Below are 25507 nucleotides of genomic sequence, written 5' to 3'. Positions count from 1 at the left end.
CTAGTTTAGCCCTGCAAGATTAACATACGTTGTGTCTTGTCACATACGCTACAGAAGTGTTTGTGCCACTAAATAACAAAGGTTCTTTTGGTGTCATGGTCTTGTTTTGTTGATATAGTGGCACCTCAGAACCGGTAAGGTGTCAGGACAGTTTATTCAGTGGGTTTTACATAGGGGCCTTTTCATGCCTTTTCAAACTCAAATTCAAATATTTTATTTTAACCACACCATGTAACCATGTAACCATGTCTATGAATCTCTCATGTGGCTCCTTTATCTTTCCCTCTGTTTATATTGATAGCCTAAATGACAAACCTCTCAGGGAATGTAGATTGTAAAATATGTTTTGTTGTAGGCTAATAGGCCTATATCCAGCCAGCAGTGTTATTTCACCAATATTTCCTATTTGATGCTGAGACATCTCATAAGGACATTGTGTAGCATGATGATTGATGTCTGTCTGTCTTATCTTATATCTGTTATTTTTATGTTCAATACTTTATGTTCCATAGTGGAATTAATTTGAATTCCATTGACTGTGTTAGTGCTGGCCAACAATTCTTTTATGGTTGCAAAAAATCTGCTCCTTCTTTACCATTCAGTGATGCATTGTGGGTCTATCATATTGTTGTTTATAGTTTATATTTATAGTTGTTTATAGCAATTGTAAAGACACTACACAAACTATTCCAAGTGACTAGTGTAAAACAAAATGGGGACTTACTTCACTATTTTGATATTTGATAACAAAATGTACTAAGTAAGCATTCTATTTTCTCTGCCATCCTGGGAATCCGAATCATACTGTACAAGTGTGGTAAACCAAACATGGCCATTAAAAACAAGAGCCTACAATGCCGAGGGGCTTGTGAGGTGTTGGTTTGTTGAATCCATCTCTCTATTTAAAGCAGTTCTCCTCTTTTCCCTTGGCTACTGAGCACACACAGGTCATCCAGCTGAAAAGCCTGGAGCTTTTATGTTGACTCGCTGCTCTTCTGTTGCAGAGAGGGCATTGTAACAGGCCAGTGGCTCTGCTCTCTGTCCACACGGTATACAGACGGCCCAGCTGCTATTCAGACCCTCCGCTCAGTAGCCCTCCGCCACCCACAGCCGTTTTCAGCGTCAGACCTCCGATCATGTCGATCTGACCTGCTTTGTCTGTGGAGCTCGTGCTGCGCTTGCCTTGAAGGGAGGGGGGAGGAGGAGAGGGGAAACGGCGCACCCTGGATGGAGCCTGCTTCCAGCTCGCTCTCTGATGGATCAGGGCTGGTGTGAAGGAAGACCCTGCACTCCAACCAGATGGGGAGGACCAACAACTCACCACCTGGACTCCGCTTGGTGCAGTGGCTTTTTCTTTTCTTTAGGGGCTTCCTCTACCTGCCTAGTGGGGATACTTTCACCATTGACGTACTGGGGGAAGAGTCATATGCATTCTGTCTGAGTAATACTGATGTGTTTGGCTTGGGTTTACCTCAACTTTGTTTTCCAGGCTTACAGAGGGGGTTTTTGTAGAATGCGTTGGAATGCATTTGCAGATGTTCTGACTCTTTACACCAATGGGACCTTTAATAAATCTAAAATTAATTGTGTTTTTTTTCCAATATGCTTTACATTCAAATATTTATTCATTGTTCATCAGTATGTTTCACATGTTCTGGTTTTCCATACTGTTTTTAAGGCAAAACATATATTTGTTTCAGAAAGCTTTAACCAGAAGTGGTCTCCCCCTCACCTGTTTTGCTGTGTAGTGCGAGGGCGGTGTTTTTTTTTTTTGCTGACGGAGGTCAGGGGGGATTATGAAGGGAGCACATGTCCACCGCTTTTGTGTTGCCCTTTTTGTTGGGTGTGGGTACCTCGTGAGTACACTGGTGCAAGTCTAGGGGAATGAAAAGGCAACATGCATTCACAGGGGCTTTGCACTGCTGCAAAGGTCATTCGGAGCAACAGAGAGTTACAGCTAAAGTTTGACAGATGCCAGCAGTTCGGCAATGAGGGCCAAGCACCAGAGATTATCAGAACTTATAGAAAAGGGACTAAACAATGTCTTTAAACTACATCAAGAATTTCTATGAAGGATGTGTGAGTATCCAGTGGACTGTATTTGGGAATGTTGTGTTTTGTTTATCAGTAAAGACTAGGGAAAAAAGAGGGCTAGTCTGTGTCACAACAAGATTGTGTGAAAGTATCGATTCTCAGTTTGACCTATTTGGATTGCGGTTACTGTTTGTTTTTCATAGCATAAATGATAAACCATGGGGTTGTGTTTTTTTAAAGTTAAGAAAAAGGGCTGTTTTTGTTCAAGATAAATTATATGCCAATTTCCTTGAATGTTAATCTGCTCTTTATATCTGCCTCTCTATGTGTTCTTACTGTCTGTCCGTCCATCTGTCTGTCTATCTGTTTGTCTCTCTGTCTGTGTATCTATCTATCTATTCATGTATCTATCTATCTGTCCTGTTTTTGTGATCCAGCTGCGGCCTCCCACTGTGATTGGCCAGTTCCACACTTTGTTCTTTGGCTCTGTGCGCATGTTCTTCTTGGGGGTTCTGGGATTTGCAGTTTATGGAAATGAGGCCCTTCACTTCAGCTGTGACCCAGACAGCAGGGAACTCAACCTCTTCTGTTATAACCAGTTTCGACCGATAACTCCGCAGGTACAGGAATTCCATCCTTACTTTTTGTTATTGTAGTGTTTGAAGTTTTTATGTGGTGTTCAGAAAAAGAAATACAAACATATACTCAATTGAAATGCATTTCGAATGTCATTAAATGACATTTAAAAAATGTGTAGATCTCATAACATTTTTTAGCCTTGTATCACTGGAGTACTGTTTCTCCACTTTAGACATGATAGTGATGAATGTAAGAATTACTTACAAGATTCTTGCCCTTCCTCATAAGGTTTTTTGGGCCTTACAACTGGTGACCGTTCTCGTACCTGGGGCTGTTTTCCACCTCTACGCTGCTTGCAAGAACATTGACCAAGAGGACATCTTAGAGCGGCCCATCTACACTGTCTTCTACATCATCTCTGTGCTCCTGCGGATCATTCTTGAAGTGGTGGCCTTCTGGCTCCAAAGCCACCTGTTTGGCTTCCAAGTGCACCCATTGTACATGTGTGATGCAAGCGCACTGGAGAAAGCATACAACTTCACCAAGTGTATGGTGCCTGAGCACTTTGAGAAGACCATCTTCCTCAGTGCTATGTACATTTTCACCATCATCACCGTTGTGCTGTGTGTCGCTGAGATCTTTGAAATACTTTGCAGGAGACTCGGCTATTTAAACAGTCAATGACCCTTCGCTTTAAGCTGCATAGAAAACATACACTTAAACATTCACCCATTCACATACACAGGCAAACACGCTTTCTCACACACACATATGCAAACACGACATCACACAAAAGCGGGGAAGTATACGTACCTCAAGAAACGAATGTCTACTCAGAACTGTTTTGTGGTGTACATGATATTAGGATTATACTTGATTACAGAATATACGTGTGGTTGGCTACTGGAGCACTGGGCTTTTGCTTTCCTACATGTGAAATGATCATCTGAAGATGTTCCATATTTGGTATTTGTAAATAATTGTCAAACATCCATCCAACTTGAGTGACATTATTCTCTACTAAAGGCCAGGACTTATGATATGCTTTGTTGCATCCAAAAGGTTTTAGTCATGTGGCCAGTGCATGATGTAAGATCATCGGCAACATTTGTGAGATCATTATCAGATGGCTGGGTACTACAAACTTTTGTATGTGCTGAAGTAATCCATAATTTTGACCGTAAGTGTATAATCTCAGGTAGAATGTGACATACTGTGAAGTGACTGGATTTGTAATGGATTTATTTATCCCATTCAAAATTGATACACAGGACTAACCATCATTTAGCTCTATTTCTCATGATTTCTCTTTGAATAGTATCTTACTAAAATCATTATTTAGAGGCCTTTTTTCCTGTGTGTCCCTGTACTGTCTGGTGTAGCATTTCATGTTTAACTGTTACCTGTAACTATGGCTTTGTATCCATGGTGCGTTGAACATTTTTTTGAGGTTATTTCATTTGAGGGTGTCTACACATTGAGGTATCTGCATTTATTAAACCAGTGTATCACATTTTCTGATGGACTTTCTATCATTCTTTGTTGTAGTTTTTTAAGCCTTTTAAATCACCAGCCACTATCATAAGTGTGTTATGCAATTAACAGCAACTCCTTCAGTCCACAAAACCGAACAGTTATTGACATGTATTTGTTCAAGTTTATATTCTATATGCTATTCTACTACTATTATTTATATAATTTAGCTAGATGGGCAATCTGTACGCTTTTTCTAAAGATAGATCCAGTGTGACGCAGAGGAGGAAAAGCTCTCTCCCTCTTTAGTGACACCTACTGGTAAGATAGGGTAACAATTGTAGGGACAGAAACAGGAACAGTGTGTCCTGCCAGGCTGAGAGGAGGTAGCAGGTCATATCAGTTCATTAACTTCAGGTAATATCATTCAGGAAATTGGCAGTAGTATATGCTAGTTAGTAGCAGCGTGTCATTTTCTCTATTTTCACTGCACAACTCAGAGATGAGGCTACATGAAGTGTTACCTCGGTACTAATATATCATAGACAGCTGATTAGCTAGCATGAGGATTATCATTTGGAATCTCCATCTTTGTTATGACCTAATGTGAATGAGTTGGCGACTGCTTTCAGTTGTCCCAAACCATTTGGATTTTTTTCTTTTTAAGTTGTTCTTTTTTCCGCTCTGGTCTCATTTTGGCTTACCTCATAAGTTTGGCTTTGTAATTTGAACATCTGCCTCCTCTGTCCCAGTGATTCGTGCATGCTTGTGGCAAGGTTGTGCCAGATCTTTACCCTCTTACATTGCCTGGAACAGATTCTTGTCCTCTTTACCTCAGATGCCCTTGCATTCGGTAATTACATGAAAACTCAAACTATGGAACAGCCCACAGTTTTAGATCACATGTAGGACTACATTCCGAACACATTTACCACAAATCTGCAGTTTACTGGAAAGTGAGAGGGGCCCCTGTGCAGGCGCGTAGCAAGCGTGGGGGATGTGGGTGTTATAACGTACACACTTTTGCTGGAACACGATTCTATCCCCCACACTTTTTGACAGATTAAAATGAAAGTAAAATATGGAAATAAACGCTCCCGCCTGTGTGTGCCACTGAAGGATGATCTTTTGATGAGACAGAGAAAGGAAATGTCTTCTCTGAGGGGGAGGTGGTCACAACATTTAACACTACTTATACTGTGTTAATACAAAGCATTACTTGCGAAGAGCCATCTAAAAGCTTGGTTGTTGAAGAGGTTAGTTATACCTTTCATTCACAAAACAAATGAGTGCAGTCTCCTCTGACTTACCTTCAAACAATCAGTGATGGAGGAAGTACTGAAACTCAGTACTTAAGTAAAAGTACAAATACACAGAGAAATATTTACTTTAGTAAAAGTAAAAGTACCACAATGACAACCCTACTTAAGTAAAAGTAAAAAGTACCTGCTTTTAAATGTACTTTAAGTATTAAAAGTAAAAGTATTTGCATAATGATTTATTATCTTAATATCTATATTCTAAAAGGAAAAATCAGTATGGGCTGTGGCATTTTATAGTTTTAGGTTATAGGCCTACTCGACTAGATAGTTTTAAGCTAATGCAATTGTGCTTACCATCTGTGGCCTAGTTTACATTCTGAACTACAATTCTAGAGACTGTAATTCTGGATATCTAGGGTGATCTGCTAAGTAAAATATCATTCAGCAAAACACGAGAGCCTGAAGTTTAACGGGGTAGACAAGGGAAACGTCGGGTGGATCGTAATGCCAATTCTGCTGATTGAACAGAAAAGTTGATGAGAAAAGTGTCTTTATGATTAGGTTCAGTTTCACTTGCGCAGACGCACATATTGAATAAGCGCTCACATTACCCCCCAATTGCAGGCTATGCATCTTTATTTGATCACACACAATTAAGAAATATTGCCTAATCTGGAAAATGTTACGTTTTTTTTCGGCCAGTGGTTCATTAATAGTCTATCATTCATTTGTGCCGCAAATGATCAGACGTGTGACAGAAGCATGGGCATAACCTGTCACTTAGCCTAGCTGATCCGCGGATAGCAATCTCATCGGAGAGGAGGCCCTAACGCTGCAGATATAACAGACAGAGAAAGGCACAGAACACAGTTGCATGTTCAGTGTAGCCATGGGTCTGGTGAATATAGCCTACCGAATGCAGATGGCTACAAGCTCACGCTTTGCCTGGTCTAGACTAGAAGCTTATGTTTTAAAGATTTAGAAGCTGGGCACGTAGCGCTCCAGAATCTTTGGTAGCAACCCCGCCGCCTGGTAAAACAAACGTGTTTGTCAGAGAGAAAAAAAAAACTGATCATAAAATGTATCACAAAAGGAACGATGGTGTTATAGAAATGTAGCGGAATAAAAGTACAGATAATTGCTGTAAAATGTAACGAAGTAAAAATCAAAAGTATGCACTATAAATTCTACTTAAGTAAAGTACAAATACGTGGAAAATGTACTTAAGTACAGTAACGAAGTATTTGTACTTCGTTACATTCCACCACTGCAAACAATCTACTGAGCCAAGGCAAGATAAACTGCCTTTAATGGCCTAAGTAAATCACTGGGTCACTACTATACTCCACTCTATGATCTGTATAAAATATTGCGCATTGCACCTTGTAAGCTCTGCCGAGGTGACCAACTGACGTTCGTGACAACTTTCCGAAATGAAGAGACCACAGTAGGAATCCAAGATTTAGTAGGCCTACACTTGTAAACACATCTGGCATCGATAATCAAAAATGTTCAAATCAATAAAAGATACTGTCAAACTCAGCTTGTTTGAGCTCTTTTTTAAAGAAGGATTAAACTAAACTACAGTTCTTCCTAGCACAGAACAGTACAAGCCATATTTGATCAATGTGTATTTTGATACTGACTTGAATAAATGCATGTGTTTTTTAATGTGTTGAATAAAAGGACACGGTTAATTAAATACAATGATGCAAATATTATGAACAATCAAGTTGCATACATCCAAAATATATATGTATACATACATATACAATTAATGAGTACAGTTTATTACAGTACATGTATAATTAAGTTGGATATAAGAGACCACAATAAAAAACATTTCCCCCTGGAATTAAATATGTCATTTCACCTTGTACCTTGTGTCAAACTTGACAACAAACAAATAAATACAGTACAGTTATCAGCTGATATAAGCATGAAGATTGCATCATCTCAAGACCACATCATATGTATACAAAAGGGATGTCACATGAACACTAACTGGAATGTTAAATATCATAAAATTCCATGATTTTCAGTGATTTAAGAAATATGACTCTAAACTCTAAGAATCCAGTTTAGTGATTAAGGAGAGTGATAAAAATAGAGAAAGTGCTTAGTTAATCCCTTGATAAATGAAATTCCCCAGCATCACACGTATACAAAACACATATCTGAGTTGTTTATGAAGTATTCATTGAGAATAATTTAGAGCTATATTATGACCATATACCATATACATGTAGTATATTTAATAGTCAACTGTAAAACCTTATGCATGTACATTTTGTGAGATACTGTTCTATTTATATGTATTTGAAACAGGTATGACAACACTATTCCCATAAAGATGTAATGCTCAGGTAGATGTTGGCTACTTGTGTGTCCAGTTGCAGTAGGGACTGAGGTCAGCTGAGTGCAGAGACGTTGACCACCATCTTTCAATTTGAAAAAGTCAAGAAATAAATCAACGGTCCAGGCCTCTCACTCAGTCAGTTGTGTGATATCAGCTGGTTACTTCACCATCCCAGTCCCAGGCTGAAAGCTGGCTACACAAAATATAAATCCCAACAGCAGCATTATACTGGTTGATTGACATAAAAAACTCAATCATAAAGCATTGTCATAATGTTACAATATCTGCTTTTTTAGACCAAGCAATAAACTCAAATACTGTTAGTTTCCTCTCCTACAGAAAGTTTTGAATAAAGGGTCTTGCACAACACTGAGAAAAAGTACAGCGTAAAGTATGAAACAAGAACTGCATCACGTAGCAATCCGCAATAGTAGCTGTATCACTTAAATCTTTAAAAAAGCTACCAGTGCAAACAGAGTTGCATTAAGACCTCATGTCTCTCAGACTCAAGCTATTCTAATCAAGTGCATCAACACAATACAGTATACAACCATTTCTTTTAATACTCTGATGTAGGGGAAGCATACTGATTAAGCCCACAGAACAAATGACACATTAGTTTTTAATTAAAATGAAAATAAATGCTGTGAAATTTTGTATTATAAATATTGAAATATTGTTTTATTGAGATTTGTTTCATGACTATTTGTGTGTTTATCTTATAGAAATCTGTCTACCCTCCAGTATAATGGCAACAGTAATGTAGTTGATATATACGGTAATAGACAGTGTTGGACTCGGAAGATACCAAAGACAGGCATCCCAGTCCCGCCTTTTCATTGATTTCTAAGACATTTCATTTTTAATAGTGAAAACTGTTATTACATGGTACATTATTCAGATGAACCATTTTGACTAAGCTATGTAAGGAGGAAAATGGGTGTGCTCAATAGGTACGCTTCCCCTATAACAGTATAGGGCAAACAGTATAGCAAAGGCACAAACATCAGTCATTCTTGTAAATTGACCAAAACTGAATCCAATCTAACATTATTTAAGTAACCTACAAACCTCCTCTCTTAGTAGGGACTTTGAATTGATTAAATCCCAATATTGCCATAGCCTTTCAATAATGAAATGACTTACAAACAGATTTATCAAATGTAGGCATGTGTGTTTATGCGTGTATGTACTGTAAGTGAGTATGACTGCATGTGTTGTATGAATTATGTGCAAGGACAAGCAAGGTAGTTTGCATAAGTTTTTTTTTTCTTTTTGCCACATATTGCACCTAAAATTCCATCAAAGAATTTATCCCATTCTCCCTCTCCTTTTTTCCCATCTGACTTCCATTTATCTACCTCTCTCAACTTCATACCCCCCCCCCCCCCCCCCCTCCCAATCCCTTTTCCCTCTTTCCCTGTATCTACCTTCTTCTGATTGTTCTGTGTGACAGCAGTGCAGCTCAGCTCTTAGCAGACTTCTCCTCCGCAGTGATCCTGAGAGAGGCGATGGCTTCAGTGCAGTTCTGGACGCTCTCCTCTGATTGGGCCACGCCGCTGCTACTCGTGGCAGCCTCCCTGTCTCTCCTGTCAGAGTCCTGAGGGCTGAGGGCTGGCGCCCCCTGCTGCCCCGGAGGCTCCATTTCTCGATCATTCATGGGAGCGCTAGGTGGGCTGCCACTGCTCTCCTCCACCACCGGGCTTTGTTGGGGCGAGCCCGAGGGGTGAGACGTCACGGCAGCCGGGGCCCGGGCAGGCAGCATCTGGATGCCCCCCACTGGCATCAGGGGCAGAGGCCGAGCCTGCTGCTGGGAGTGCAGGGGCAGGTGGCTGAAGAGGTCAGTGTGACCGCTGGAGAGCTGGCCTCTGATGGGTGTGTCTCCACTGGGGAGGTGGAGGGGCTGTAGAGTGCTGTGTTTATGTGCCTAAGAGACAGAAAAAACATTGATAATAGCAATTATCAATGTGTATAGTAACTCTTAACTTCCAGGTGGTAGGTAGCTTTATTTCATGCATAAAATGTCATTGTTCATATTCAGCTTGAATACTGATTTTATTGTCTGGATTTAACTAATGACTTTTCAGACAAATGTTGGATCTTTAATAGTATTTGAAGAGCTGTTAAAAGCATTCAACTACAATCAATATGAAGAATGTAAAATACCTCAATGCCAGAATGTGAAAGCAGTGTAGCGGACCGTCCGTGAGGGCTTGTGTCCAGTCTCGCACCTCTTCCCTGTTCCCACGGCGCCCTGCTATGCTGGGATCCCCGGCGCGGGGACACGGCCCTGAGCATGCCCCGCTGACGTCCCCTGGGGGACAACTCACGTCTCATCGCCCCCTCGTGCCCAGGAGACAGGGCCCTACACAGGGACCCGGGGGACAGGTGCTGGAGCGGCGACGAATCCCTTCCGAAACACACGTCTCTTTTGGGGGAGACAGCCCTTAATGAGGTTGAATCGGCCCTCGGCGACAGGCCTCCATGTGGTGAGCAGTCCCCCCTTCCTCTGGGAGAGGGGCTTCGGTGAGGTGTTAAAGCCAGGCTCCGCTGGGGGGTCAGAGACACGTCTCGGGGTAATGACAGCAGATACGAGGCGTTGGAGTGGAAGGACATGGAGCCGTGTCGGGAGGACATGGCTACACTGTCGTCGTCCCCAGGCCTCTGCTCGCTCAAGCGAGACTGCAGCTCGCTGCCTGCCTCCCCTGCTTCTGCCTGTCGGATGTGGCCGTCTCTCTCCCTGCTGCAGGCCGATGGGTGGACCTGGATGCTGGGAAGCTGGGAGAGGTAGCTGGGGTAATGCGGGGAGTTGATGGCGCATGGCAAGGGACTGGTGCTTCTTGAACGAGTTCTCGGAGTGGAACCGTCTTCGTCATCATCATCATCCTCGTCTTCGTCCACCTCATCTCCGTCATCATCAGCACCATCAGAGTCATCCACATCGGAAAACTGATGCTTGATTGTAGAACCCATTGACCTTGATTTACCTGTTGCCCTCAAGATGTCCTCTGAATTGTCTGAAATAATGCAGATGAAGAACCCAATAAGAATCACATTATACAAAAGCAACAGCAGTTTACATTTAATCGCCACAATGTCACTGCAGTAAACATTCTTGTATTACATGTGCTGCTTTTAGAACATCTGTGAGGAAAACCAAAAGCCTCATCATCAATATTTATAAGAATATTAGCCAGGCTGCTTGTAGCCTACACAGTCTGTGTTCAGCTTACCAGTGTCATCTATACTGTCTATTGATGTGAAGGATACCCCAAGCTCCAGACATTTCTTCATATGGGCTTTGGACTTCATGTGTTTGGTGAGGTTTCCTAAAAAGTATTAAGAACAGTTACTAAACCATCAGCTCCTTTTTTTAGGTTTAGACCAACAGATATTCAACAGATATTCAATTAGAATTCATGGTTGTACCACACTGATAAAAAATCATGTTATGAAAATCCTACCTTTAGTTTTAAAGGCGAAATGACAGGATTTGCACTCATACGGTCTGATGTCTGTATGAGTGCGAATGTGTTTCTTCAGCATGCTAGGTTTCTTACAACGAATCCCACACTCCTCACAGATATACTTTCCCCGGCCACGACCTCGCACATACACATAGTCTTCAGTGGACTTAAAACTGAATGAGATAATAGCCAATCATTTATATTAGACAGTGTGAAAGAATGAGAGAACTAATGAGATTTTTAATATACCAAACATTGGTTATGACTTGCTGTCAACCAAATTAAATTACATCTGGAGTTTCATAAATTAGAAAGAGAAGATGAAAGGTCACTCACCCTCCCTCAAATATTTTGATACGGGTTGGTTCAGGTTGCTTTGGTGGTGTCTCCTCCTTGTGATCCTCCACCACATTTTTATTACCAGATCTGATTCCCTTTACAGCCCGCTTGTATGTCATCATCTCCTCCTCTCCCAGGTCTGGCTTTCCCTGGAGCTTGTATAGAAGAGTACTTGTAGTAAGCACCCTCAAGTAAGTGTCAAATATCAAATGGACTACAACTAAAATAATAACATTATACTGAGGAAAAAATGCATAGTATGTATGGGAAATGATTGCTTACCTCTCCAAACCTTTGCTTCCAGAGGAGAGAAGACACAAGTATTCCAGGTTGATAGGCTGCTGCAATGGTGTAAATATCAGAGTGCTTTTTCTGCTTGGTGCGAAGTAGAGCCAATGTTGTTTTGGTTGCCAGATTAGGTGGGTTTGGGTCAAAGGATCTGACGCACCATGTGGCATATACTGAAAACAGTGGAGCAGCCAGGGCACTGTTTGGCTTGGTAGAATGGAGGTAGCACCAACTCACACATGTTGTTGTGTGAAGACTTGGAAACTTTGAGAAGAGTTGCGGGTTGGCAAAATCAGCAAGCAGCATAGCAGCACCAAATCCATGGCTGGCAATCAGTTTCTGCATATCGCTCACCTCCTGGCTCAAACTGATAGCGAGAGCTGTATCAGACGTAGGTCTGGAATCTTGTTCAGGTTCATCAACATCTATATTTTGAGGAGATTCTGGTCCCCCATCGGATGAATAGCTGAACTTGAGTGGTGATATCATGGGCTTGTCCTGCAGTTGGGATTGTATATCAGACATAGAAGAGCTTGAAATATCTGACAAGGATGGAGAGATTCCTCTTTGTATTCTCTCCTCCTTAATTTTATCCTTATGCTGTGATATATCAGGATTTCCGAGTTCCACGGCACTCAACTCTGCTACAATTTGACCATACATCCTCTCCTCTTTGACTCGCTTCTGCTGTTTTGACTCCATAAAGAGGTCTATGCTGCTGGCGGGAGAAAGCATGCGTTTCGTTCTTCCACCGCTAGGAGCCTCAGTGGTTGAGATAGTTTTGGAGGTCAAGGACAGAGGTATGCCTGTCTTAAGTCTGGCTGGAGATAGCTCTGGGTTGTACAGAAGTCCACTAGGTTGTCCAGAGACCTGAGTTATATCAAACCCAATCCCTTGCATCATAGCAATACTGGCTAAAGAGCCCTGAGAGGCAGCACCACAAAACACCAATGAGGAGCTGATGTTCCTTGTTTGGCTGTCAAAAATCTGAGACAAACTGGAGTAGGTGATGCTTCCATGGGATGGCACCTGCATTTGAATTCTTACAGGAACCAGCGAGGCAGAGGGTGACTGGAGGGATTGGAGGTTTGGAGGTACAGGTGCTAGATGTGCCTCTGAAGATACATGAGTGGCTGATGAGACCCTCTTTAGACTCTTGGACAAGTCTTCTGTTGGTGATTTTGCATCCATTGGAGTTTTAGCTTGTGAATAAACACTCTCCTTTGACTGCAGGTAGAGTTGTCTGGTCTGAAGATCTTGTAACTGATGCCATGGAAGAATGTGGAGGGGGTCAGGTTTCCAGAAGTGCCCTGATGTCGCTGGCAGGAGCGAGGCCAAATTTCTTTGAATAAAAGAGTATGGTATGGTCTCATGGCCATGTAAGATTTGCTTGTCGGGGGATAGTGTACCGGTCTGCATCTCAACTGCTCCTTCAGGGCTACTAGCTTGAATATAGCCTGGGTGCTCTAGGTCTGTGGAGATCTTACTCAATCTAGTTGCAGAGGAATCTGAGACAGAACTTGTATTATGATACATGGACTCTGAGTCTTGTTTGGCAGAAATATCAACACTTTTCTCTTGTGTCGATGTCTCTGGGTCAACACTCAATGATGCCTGTCTCACCAGGTAACCTCTTCTGCGTTGTTTTACCCCACTGGCATAGGCCTCACCCTGTCTGGACCTGGATGTAGGGGAGAGACTTCCATAGTCGAATGACTTGCTTCGTAAATCCGGCAGTTCAGCTGCTGAGATGAACGGAGCCTGTTCTGAAGCAGATCGCCTCATCTCCTTCTGCCGATGTTCGCCAGGAATGGAAAGAGTGTGTCCACTTCCTGGCACAGACAAGAACTCCAAAGGTTTGCCATACTCATCTAATTTCGTCACAGGTGCTGACACAAGGCCCTCATCTCTATCGAGAGACAATGAGAAGCTTGAGCTGTGAGACAAGTTACTGTCTTGACTTGGACTCCTGGAGAGACTCGTACAGGCAGATTCAAAACTTGAGTCGCCTGAAGAGTACTCAAGGTCTGCTAATCGTATTCTTTTCTTTTTTGGTGGTAGCTTCTCCACTGGAAACTGAGACAAAGTTTCACTTCTTTGGGGCCACTGAAACTCCTCGACGGGCTTGTCGCGGTGCTTGACCTGGACCTCAACAGGCTTTGGAGATCTGTCTGGTTCTTCTGTCACCCTGATTTCAGGAACTTGGATACTAGGTTGACCAGTTAATTTGCGTGGTTCAGAACCTGGCTGTGATGACTTAATGTCCTTGAACTGACTTGAACTGAACGGAACATTCATCTGTGTCTCTCTTTTAATAGTTTTTACATCACTTTGTTCTGCCATTGTTTGTGGACTTTTGTCCCGGGGGTGAGATTCACTTTCACCATGCCTTTCTATGGAGCCCATTCTGCTAACAGAGTTTGTGTGCTGAATTACAGAGATAACATTACTTTGACTCACATTCTGCTTTGATTCACATTCAGCTGAAAGGTCAACCATCTCTATAGATTTGACAAATTGGCTTGAAGAATCCTCCTCTTCCATGACACCTTTTTGCTTTCTACGCTTTCTTGTGGCAGGGTCTGTCACATAGGCGTGATGGGTCAAGAAATGTTCAGCTTCAGGTGAAATGTCTGTCCCTGCTTTTGTGCTGTCCACATGGGTCTCATGTGAGGGCATCTCAAAAGCTGCTTGCCGCATAAGCCTCCTCATCCCTCCTTGGCCAGGATACATTCCGTCAACAGTCATTCTTTCATCAAAGGAGTTACTGGTTCGAAGACCAGGTGGAACACTGAGATCTGTTGCAGTTGATGTTGGCAGGGAGTTGCTCCGTATGAGGGAAGCTGCATCTGAAGGAGCTTCGAGCTGATAGGATGTGGTCATTTGATCTGATTTTGGAGATTCATGGCCTTCATGCAGCCAATTTGACTCCAATTTGATTAATCCAGCCAAGTCCTTCTTGCATGTGGATATGTGAATGCTCTCCTCCAGTATCTTACTCTTGCCTGGCTTGACCATAAAACTTGATCTGCTGTCATTTGTGTCTGTCATGCACGTTTGAACTGTGATTGATTGTCTTGGCTTGGGAGAGGGTCGATAGCACTTCCCAAACATAATCTCTTGGTACGATTTGACATTTGTGCATGGTGGACTGACTTGCTGCTCTGCACTCTCTGAGCGAGAGAAATAGCCAGAGTCTGTACTCCCTTTACTGCTGGAGCTAGGGAGAGACAGAGAATGCTCAGAGTCTTGGCTTCTTTTCTCAGAGAGACGGAGAGCAAGTTTCTGCTTGATGGTGCAGGACTCCACGGCCTGCTCAACCTCAGTTATAGATGGAGTAGCTCTCATTTCTCTGAACCGGGACAGAGACACCTTTCCTGACTCTGACATGATTTCTTTTCTGGTGGCACTTGGCGTGGTCACCTTCACAGACGGTATGCCAGGTGACTCTTTAGTCCACTTCCCTTCAGTGCCCTCAAATGAGCTCACACAGTCCAGAAACAAATCTTCAGAGCCCTCCTCGTCTGTGTCTGTAGTCTGTTCAGCATCCGACTGCATCTCCCCTTCCGCTGCCAGAAGCTCTTGATCCATGCCGGAGGGATGTGGGTCCTTCTCTGACAGTGCCAGCAAGCCAGCTTTAACGGCATGTGTGTGAGACTTTCTGTGTTTGTATAAATTGCTCTTAGTCTTAAAGGAGAACCCACATGGGACACATGGGTAGGGCCTCTCACCAGTGTGAGAGCGAATGTGCTTTTTCAGGACACTGGGCTTGGCGCAGGCTCTCCCACAGTAATGGCAGATGTATTTTCCGGGTTTCTTTCCAGGTTTTTGCTCCCTTTTGTTCAGCCCTTCTGCAAGCTGACCGATTCCCAGTTGATAGAGCTGCCTCGACGTGGCTGAGAAACCAGCCATCTTCTTTCTGAAATGGACTCGACTCTGCTCGCAGGGTTGAGAAGCCATGAGGTTCCTTGAAGTGAATGACTGTGGCTGACTGACAAAAGGCCATGACTGCGTCGCCCCACAAGAGGCAGCATCGCCGCCGTCACCAGACTTGGGTGATGATGAAAGGTGATAGTGGCCACTAGTGTTGGGAACCTGCAACTGCTGGATTTCTAGTGGTGGTGACGGTCCAGAGGTAGGCGTGTCTGGTGAGCCTTTGACAGTGCTGCCCCCTTGTTTTGCCTCACACTGAAGAGTCTTTTCTTTTACATTTATACTGGTGTGAGTTCTGCCTCTAAAGGAGGCCTGGGGGTTCTGCTCTGCAGTGTCCTTTGAGCACCTCAAGCTGTCAGTGCCCTCGAGTGACTCCATGACATCAATGCCAGTTTCTGTCTGATAAGTTAAAGCTGTGTCCTTTACATTGCTTAAGCACTTGTTAAGGAGATGTTAAAACAATCTCCCCCCTAAAATCCAACATCACATTCAGCCCGGTTGAAGGATATGCCTTTTTTTTTTATTGTTTATTCATTTGAGGATTACTTCTTCTCCAGTGTCCTCAGTATAACAGCATGTTTGTTCAGTAATGCTGTTGAAATGAAGCTGAAAAGTATCAGCTATTTTCAGTGTTTGGCATTTTTATATGGAGTAGGAGTAGCTTCTGTCTGTATCCTCTTCTGTGTCCCTCTATGAGCTGAGACCTAAAGATAGAATTAAAAGAAAAGTAAAGTTACGATCTAAGTCAATGAAAGAAATGTTTCAAAAACAAAATGTTTGGCAAATGCAATACAAATGGATTTTCTTTGGTACATTACCACATATTTTAAAAGGGGTAAAAAAATCAAGCTCTCTTCAGCTATGTGTGGTTTGCTAGTTACCAGTAAATAAGGGGATGATTTTAAAAATAAAAGAGTATAAAAGTGCTTTTCTTTTTTAGGACTGAAGGAGAAAATGACAAGTCTGCCTTTGTGTCCTATTAGACACCAGCTGTTCCAGTAGAGATGGCTGTGGCAGAATCGGTCTGAGGAACTAGTCATATGACACTTTATTTTTTTTTCTAAAAATTATGTTTTTCTCATTTTGTGGAATCTCAGATGGAAGATTGCTGCCCTATGCTACTTCAGGCAGAATTCATTCAAGAAAAGTGCAATGTGATATACAAAGTATAGACAGGTGGTGCATAGACAGGACAAGAAATATAGTGCAGTGTAGACAGTAGTATACAGTTGGTTTACAGACGGTGGTTTAGAGTAATATAAATTAAATATAAATATGTGCAGTGTATTAGCAGTTACCTTATAAGAGCAGAATCAATATGGCTATGTAATATGAACAATGTATAAACAACATGTACAGATATGTGCAATGGAATAGCAGTACCATTATAATAGTAGTAAGAATAATATAGATATATGCAGTGTATTAACAGAATATATTATAGGAAAAACAGAATAAATATGGATATTCAGTATGAAATATATAGATAGGACTAGTAGAGGAAGCCATATTTTCTCTGTGGGGTAACTATATGACCGCAGTCATATGGGAGTTTTCATATTTCAGTAAAACCATGATGACATTACTCTGCTATCTGTCTGGCTGGGACTTGTTCTGGGACATGACACGTTGCAAATGACACAACCCAACAGGTGCAGCGCCTCTGACGGCATTCTCACACCCTCTGGGAGGCTTCGCAAGGCATTCATTTCCAATGAAGAGAAATGTCTCAATGTAGTTAGGCTGCATCAACCTCCACTGGCTACATAGCGTCAACAGTGCATATAATATCAACCTTTCAATGTGAAATGTTTTCTATTATTTATGGGTCTGGGAATGGATATATTAAAGATGCAGTCTGTGATCTGGTTTTGGGAATGGTTGTTGATATTGGAGCTCCACAGCCAATCATATTACACCCCTCCCTTTTCTGCCCCTGAAGCACCAAGTTGATTGGCTAGAATTGTAAATGGCTCGCTCCGAGCCACTATGTGGGTTTCCCATTTACAGAAAGAGGACTGTGTATGACCAGAGAGCAAACACTGGCAAGACTCAGAGACAATGCCTTTAATGGTGATAAGGAAATAATCTTGATGGAATATTATAATATTCCTGATATTATATATTACAACTAATAATAATAATATTTTGTTTTGAAATGTAGTTGTAAAATTTGTAATATTTATTCTTCCAGGTGATATTTTTGCGAACTATCAAACAGCAAAACCCTATCTAATAAACCCATCACCCTACCCAATGAGCTCCAACATTTAATTTAATCAAAGAAGGGACTGGTTATGGTTGAGTTTAATTGTCAGTTGAGGGGTGGCTCAGTGGCAACTCATTAGAACTATTACAGATTTTTTAAAGACATATAGTGAAATAAATTACTAATTTGTAATGTTGAGGGTAGCAGATTAGCAGGAGAGTAACAAAGCATTCAAGTTTGGATCATGAACCATTAACTATAAAGTCAAAACACAAACAATGACTATATGCTTAGACTGTTTGTATGCATTACAGCATACCAATGCTAAGTACGGATTCACAGTTCTATATTAGGACCTACTAGATTCCCTCCAAAATACTGTGAAAGAAAAAAAAAAACATTCTGCCACAACATCGAAAACAGGGTCTATTCTCTGTAATGCCAAAGAGGAAAGAAACTGGAGCCATGTTGGCATCTGTGCTGGAAACACACATGCTTCTGAGGATAACCCAGGTGCAGTAATGGCTGCTGATGGGCTGATGAAAATGTCATATGGGACAGGGAGCTGAGCCCCCACAACAGACTCACCCGCAGCACGGAGCACTGGGGAGGAACCGTTCATGGAGAGGAAAGTGTCGGTAACTGGTGAGTCATGGGGGTCAGGTGAGCCTCTTGAACTGGCTGGCTAAGAAAACACCCAGGGACAAAAACAAGTTATTAGCACACGCTGAGGGGGAGGGGGTGTCTACCAGTCACTTTTGACACTTGTTTACCAGTCATGTTCATATAGAATAATTCACAGCATTGAGAAGACCCATCTGGCATCCCATCAGTGACTCAGCTGTGAAACTCGATTATTCATTGGCACTGTTGCCGGAGCCATGTTTGACATTCTCATTTTTTGAATCACTTAAGTCAAAAAAAAAAACTGCTATAGGATACTAATGCCAGCAGCTTATGGTTCCTATCCGACTGTGTCATGAACCCTGTATTGAATCTGGGATTAAACGTTCTGGGGAACTGATCCGTTCACTATTCTATTCATGGATCTTGGATCATGGTTCTGTATTCTTTTCGTTCTCACAGCGAATCCCCCCTCTGCTTGAGGGCCTTGCCGTCTCCTAGACTGGGGGGTGTGTGTGGGGAGTGGGGGGATCCGTTACCGTGCTTCCGGGAGCTTGTTTTCTCATCCAAACACCAGCGCTGTGAGGGGATCGATACGGTGTAGGATGCCCGCGCAGAGCTGTGGTTCTGACATTGACTCCCAGGACAAACCACTCAGGGTGACTCTGCAAGGCTCCGGTGAAAGACCCCTCTACTTTATTATCATGTCATGGTTAAACATGGGATAGCAAGGGAGGCCAGAGAGGCACTTCCCCGAGAGATGCTGTTTATTCACGTCTCTCCAGGTCTTGGCTCTGGATTCTCACAACACCCACCTCTCTCTCTCTCTCTCTCTCTTATAGCCATGCGAAATGGATGGACTGCTTCTTATGTAGAGTTGCTATGGATACTGAGATAACTTGTACTTATTCATATCCCCCTAGCTATGCGCTATTGACTCTATGAGAGAATGGACAGTAATATGAGGGAAGTATGGACAACCCTTGTTCCCTCCATCCCACACATGGGTGATTCATTTCATATCCCATCCCTGTTAAATATTATCTTTATTATCTCTATTTAAGAGATAATGTTTGATCCAAATTGAGGAGATTTACTGGGATGTTTTTGTCAGTTTAAAGATTAAAACAGCTAATAACGTTACTTTGCTGGATCCTTTGACAAATCTTCCTGGAAAATGTTTGCTTTGTACAGCGAAATCACATCTAGGAACATGCCGATTTGGTTGAGTTTTGGTTGAATGTTACAATAAACGTGTATGAAGTCATTTGAATGATCTCTCTCACCAAATATGTCAGAAATTGGCAGACTACCTTAATACTGTCTTGGAAGCAAAATAATTGCTGCTCCAACAGTGAAAAGATTAATGCCTTAAACACAAGGAGATAATTTAAACTTTGAGGAAATTGCCCTTGCATTTCCCCCTTCAGGGCAAGACCCTCACATTAAAAACCTGCATGAAGACAGCTTCATGGCACTTTCCTTTCCTCTCTCCAAAGCAGATCTTTCTGACACTGGGCAAAAGCAGATGATGTTGTCAGAATTTTAGAAATGAATCCAGCATTAGCTGGAAAATCACATGTCCCCATGGTTCCATCGTACTTAAGGTTTATATTTTAGTCCAGGGAAACTGCAGAGCTGCCTAGGAGACTGAATCATTTCCATCCCCTCAGAAGCAAAGACTGTACGGCTTTAACAAGGGTGTTATCTGGTTCAGACCTTTCCGCACTTGCTTAATTAGGACATTCAGATATGCTCCTGACATTACATCAAGGAAGGGAAAAGCAATGAAATGGTTGCATAATACAGCCATAGTCTCTAGCGAATTAAAAGTTTAAAGTGATATTACCCGGTCGAAACTGAAACAATATGAGTGGGAACCTGAGGGGTGACTGGAGTTTTGATATTCTTCGCTGTGCTTTGTGTGTGTATGTATGCGAGTGTGTTCACATTTGTGTTTGATGTAATAGCAGCAAGTGTATGGGGTGTATGCAGTTGTGTCTGTGTAAAGGGGGGTGGGGGTACAATATCCTCTGTTACAGTAAGTCAGCTCAGCTGTGTTTGGGATATGTGTGTGGTGCACACGTGAGTGGGGTGTGTGTAAACGTGGTTGGGGTGGAGATATCTGTGTCTGTGTGTGTGTGTGTGTGTTTGTGTGTGTTACGGTAAGTGAGCACTGTTTGAAGTGTGAGATCTGGGTGATGGGGTGATAGAATGTGAATGTGGTGGGAGAACTTGGCTGGGGGGGTCCTTTCAAGGTCATTCAGACCTCACTGCCGGGTTTCCCCCTGAATGGGGGCTATTAATATAAACAAACAGCCACAGCGCATCCACAGAGATGCTCGGAAAAACCACACACACACACACACATACACACACAAGGCTGAGATGGAACAGGGATCGAGCCACAGCTTAAAAATACATCCACTGTCATATGAGCACTTCACTAAATCCACATCTTGACCACTGGAACATCCTTTAAAAAATGTCTTTGTCTCTGCAAATGCTGCCTCTTCCATTTTAATCTCAACAGTGAAAGAGAAGGTGGGTTCTGAGAATCTTGACAAAAAGTTAAATCACTGTAAAGGAACTAGCATCTTAGGACCAAGCTCCGCGCTGCAGCATCTGTGTCAAGCTATGGAGGAGATCAGAGAATATCCCCCGACTTGAGTGGATAACTATTCATTACATCATTCTTGCAACATATACTGTACACAGACACACACACATACACACTCTCTCGCACACACAGACACTAACACGGATATATACACAAGCAAAGGCACAACACATACACACTCACTGACACCAACTAGACCACTGACAGACTGACTCTTCCTGACCCACTCGTTTTTCCCTAAAGCTACAGAGCTACAGAAACAGCTCAGCCTCGAAACCCCTGAGGCAGAAACACGGCAGTCCTCATCGCTAATACCGTACATCACAGCTCGCAGAAGGAGCTGCTCGCGCTGACATGAGACTCACTTTAACGTGTAACGAACCACCATCTGGAAAGCACATCAACGGCCACAGACATCAATGACATTTAACATCATCCACTCAACTGACCTGCCATTCAGACAGCCTCCAATTCAGCACATCTGGTCAGATTTCAGTTATATTCCTTATCACCCTGTAGCCACTGCTGACCTCTCGCCAGGGTCAAGGGGAAAAAGCCAAACGATCGTGGTGAAGCGAATGTCTTGCCGTCTGCGCGCACAGCACAAGACCCACTGATGTAAGTGAGTCACCACAGAAAATACCTCACAGAGACGCGTATCCAGGAACAAAAATAGCAGCGGGGCCCAGAGAAGGATTATGCAACAGCCCACGATAGGGCTCTTCTGCAGTGCAGCTCAGCGCGGCAGGCTGTCTGAGCGCACGGCTTCTATCCGCCGGAGAGCCCTTTGCCGCTGAGCGGGAAGGACTGCTCGCTGTTTAAGGAAAATGAAACACTGATCCCACGTCGACGACTGTTCAGGGGGGATTATTTAGACTAGGATGGTTGTAGCTGAGCTGCCGTCTCCAGTTTATAATCTCCCCTTCCTCTCTGACAGAACACCGGGAGGAATGACTCGCTCTGTTTCATCTGAGGGGTAGTGCAGAGTACTACTGCTGTAGAATGTCCCCGCGCGCACGCATACAGGCTTAAATTAGGGCAGCGGTCTCCGTGGAGAGATTCCGCCAGGAGGATTGCACTGGCCTTCCTCATTTCTGCATGGCACACGCTGACCTGATTGACAGCCGCCCTGTGCGTGGTCATCTCGCTGTCAGCACACCCTAAGGCCACAACATCCTCCATAATACACACCACAGGGGAAAACGGTAAACCTCACACATGATATACAGGACCACTCAAATGCAATACAACTATAAACGAAAAAATATAGCTCCATAAAGGCATACATTTGTTATTAAAATGTGATATACTGTTTCAATCAGCCCACCACGAGCCCAACGGCATTATTAAGCGCATATCTTCACCTAATTGACCAATGCCCAGACATCAACCACAAGAATTTAGAAAAAGATCCATGAGTCTATTCTTTGACTATAACCTTGCCCTTTTGATACAATACAATTTACACAACTAAAAATATTTGACCTGCTTTGATCACCTTCTTGAATTTCAGGGGGAGAGGACAACTGGAGGCAGCTATGGTTCAGAGGGGATTAGGCTAGTATGGCATGAGGCATATACTGCCCACATGCAATTCTGTGCCTGTAGGTAACATAACCCATATTATCATTACCATGCTCACTTCAACATTTGCATATGGTTTTGACACTTGTCAGCTGTTGTGGCTAGCAGATGCACAAGGAATATAAATAGACTACACCATGGCTATCCCTCACAATTTAAATGCTCAGTAGGCTATCAACATTGCAATTTATTTATGCTTTGCCTTGAGATGGCTCTTGGCTCCTACTCAACGTGTGGTTAAGGTCAAATCTGTGGTCCCTCCCTGGCTCCCTCCCACTATCTCTGTCTCTCTTTCCATAAATATGATGGTCTGTCCCCCTGGATGTCCTCTTCGCTTGGCATCCCCACTCTCAGAGGCACACAGCTCTGTTGACCGGCTCAAATCCCCAGCAAATTTACATGTGATTCAATACCAGCCAGTCACCCTCTCTCTCCACTTACAGCCTATTCATGACATTAGGACTCGACAAATGCAAAACAAGCGCTTGAGACAGGCACACAGAGGCCAGGGGAAGGAGTACAACAGATAAATTAATTGACAAAACAATCTGTTCTGCAACATTACTAACTCAATCTCAATCAACTACATTTCTGACAATGGTTTGCTGAACATATTCACAGGTCCCACGGATGAGATGTGAGCTTCTTGTGTGCATGTTCCTTTAAATGCTCATGTTATTTTAATGAGGCACTTAAATAATTCAAGAAACAAGAGCAATTAAAGGTATTACCATTACAATGGAGTTAGACTTCTTTGATCTGTATGCTATATTTCGCATCGCTAGTGTACTTGCCAGTGCAAGATCCTCATTACATAACACAATACAACTCACACCACCGCTCAGAAATGGTTGTTAAATTGAGGGACAGCTGCTGGGCTCTGGCCAGAGTAGCAGTTGCCCACTGTGTGGGGACTTATCAGACCTTTCAACTGGCATGCAGATCACATGGCACAACAATGGCAGATCAACTTTAAAAGCCTGATGACTCATCACTATCCCGCCTGTCATAAATTTGACTGACGTCTCAATATCAAACACAGGAGGAAAGTCGCATACTGTACATCTGAGCCGGTGCAATCATGCCGGCCCGAATGTCTAGGCAGTACTGTACACCATGTCCTCTTTGTCAACCGTGAAAACACATTTTCCCATCATTAATTGATTCACATCTTGCCTCTTTGGAAACACAATCCTCCATTGGTGTTTGGCAGGTATAAAAAAACCACATGTAGGCCTATGTAGCATGATACGTACTGTGGGGACACATCACAAGCCTGCCTTATCATCACAAAATACTGTACCTCTTCACACAGAATATAAAAAGTCGATTGTCCACCATTTGGGAAGCTTCATGTAAATGGTCAATGCAAATGACAGAGCAACAGGCAGCCAGATAAACTGACAGCCTAAATGTGGAATGTGTCTTTAAATGCGTGTGATTCCACTGCATTTCCACTGCAACATGCAACAGCTCTATGCACGGCCGTCTGCCTGCCCTGCTCTGTGGAGCCACATTGTTCATGTAATTCCACCAAGCCATTGGAATACAAGTACTCAGAGCATTCCCATGGCAACGAGATGCTGGGTTCTGCTAAGGATTTTCAGGCGTTGTCTCTGTTGCATGCATGTGAAAGAAAGAAACCAATAGCTGAATACAGAAGCTCTCTCACACTAGACATTGAGAACATACTGTATATCACTCTATGTTAATAGGCACACATTAGCAAAAGACATAAATGTTCATGGACATATCACAAAATTACATTACACAATTCTACAACATTGAAAAAAAATCTGACATTGAACAAAATTCTAAAATTTAACAAAAATCTCACTGTTTAGCATTGTTCTGAAAGAAATATGTGTGTAAGTTGTACTGTAATTTTTGGATTTCACATACCTTAAAAGGTGATTTTATGTGGCTGGGTATCCCTGACTCAATTCAAATGACCCTCGTCCTTGCCTTGGAAGAGTAAAGAGCTACGGGGAAGACTTCCAAGCCACTCCCACCCCCCACCCCAGTTTGTCATATAAATAAAAAGAACCTCGATACAGTGCCCCACAAATGTGGCTTTTACTCCTCCATTCATTGTCACAGCTGACACAGGTCGGGCGGCGCTCACCCGCTCACCTGATACAGGATCTCCGGTTCCGTCCCACCCCCTTCAGCGTTCTCACAGGGCGCAGCTTGCAGGGTGCCCCCCCACCCTCCTGCACCTCCCCCCCCCACCCCAGGCTGGGTATTCACAGTTCCACTCCGACACACGCCGAGTTCCGGCACTGTGCCTCCCTCCGAGCCTTGGCTTGCCTCTCACCAGAGGCTCCGCAGGAAGCCAACGGGAATCATATCTCTCAGTATAAACAACACCTGGCCTGTTGATTGGCTCATCACCCTGACAACCATTCTCAAGCACTCCTGGGTGGGAGGAGTGGGAGGGTGAAATGAAGAGGGTGGGGAGGGAGGAGAGAGGGGGTGATGAGGGAGGGAGGGAGGAAGGGGGACTCACATCAGAACAGAAATAGAACGAGGCTATTTTACCTCTATGGCTGCACAATACTGTCAGAGAGGGAGGGGGAGTTAAGGGAGGACAGAGCGAGGGAAAGAGAATGAAAAGGAAGGAGAAAGTGGATACAGCAGAGACAGAGAGAGAGAGAGAGAGAGAGAGAGAGAGAGAGAGAGAGAGAGAGAGAGAGAGAGAGAGACAGAGAGAGAGAGAGAGAGAGAGACAGAGAG

At 43.1% G+C, this 25507-nt stretch overlaps 2 protein-coding genes across 5 annotated transcripts; one reads left to right on the top strand and one right to left on the bottom strand.

Annotated features, from left to right (window-relative positions):
* Positions 1-1859: 1859 nt before the first annotated feature.
* On the top strand, positions 1860-4150 carry LOC121693273 (gap junction epsilon-1 protein). The gene is made up of 3 exons (XM_042072608.1): positions 1860-2079; positions 2472-2654; positions 2902-4150. Exons 1-3 carry the CDS (start codon positions 2041-2043, stop codon positions 3295-3297), a joined length of 618 nt encoding a protein of 205 aa, XP_041928542.1. The 5' UTR covers positions 1860-2040; the 3' UTR covers positions 3298-4150.
* A 2844-nt stretch (positions 4151-6994) lies between these two features.
* Positions 6995-24737, bottom strand: hivep2b (HIVEP zinc finger 2b). 4 transcript variants are annotated; one of them, XM_042072582.1, is made up of 9 exons: positions 21637-22195; positions 18532-18628; positions 11796-16438; positions 11511-11668; positions 11172-11347; positions 10941-11036; positions 9874-10724; positions 9138-9634; positions 6995-7900 (listed from the first exon to the last, which is right to left on the bottom strand). In XM_042072582.1, exons 3-8 carry the CDS (start codon positions 16110-16112, stop codon positions 9173-9175), a joined length of 6060 nt encoding a protein of 2019 aa, XP_041928516.1. In that variant the 5' UTR covers positions 16113-16438; positions 18532-18628; positions 21637-22195; the 3' UTR covers positions 6995-7900; positions 9138-9172. The 4 variants fall into 4 exon arrangements, with proteins under 4 accessions (XP_041928516.1, XP_041928515.1, XP_041928513.1 ...); XM_042072581.1 differs by lacking the exon at positions 21637-22195 and adding an exon at positions 24674-24737 and having other exon boundaries at positions 6995-9634; XM_042072579.1 differs by having other exon boundaries at positions 6995-9634.
* Positions 24738-25507: the final 770 nt, after the last annotated feature.

The sequence above is a fragment of the Alosa sapidissima genome, chromosome 19, assembly GCF_018492685.1.
Source record: "Alosa sapidissima isolate fAloSap1 chromosome 19, fAloSap1.pri, whole genome shotgun sequence".
In the NCBI taxonomy this organism is placed as follows: Eukaryota; Metazoa; Chordata; class Actinopteri; order Clupeiformes; family Clupeidae; genus Alosa; species Alosa sapidissima.
This window is presented reverse-complemented; position numbering and strand designations above follow the sequence as displayed.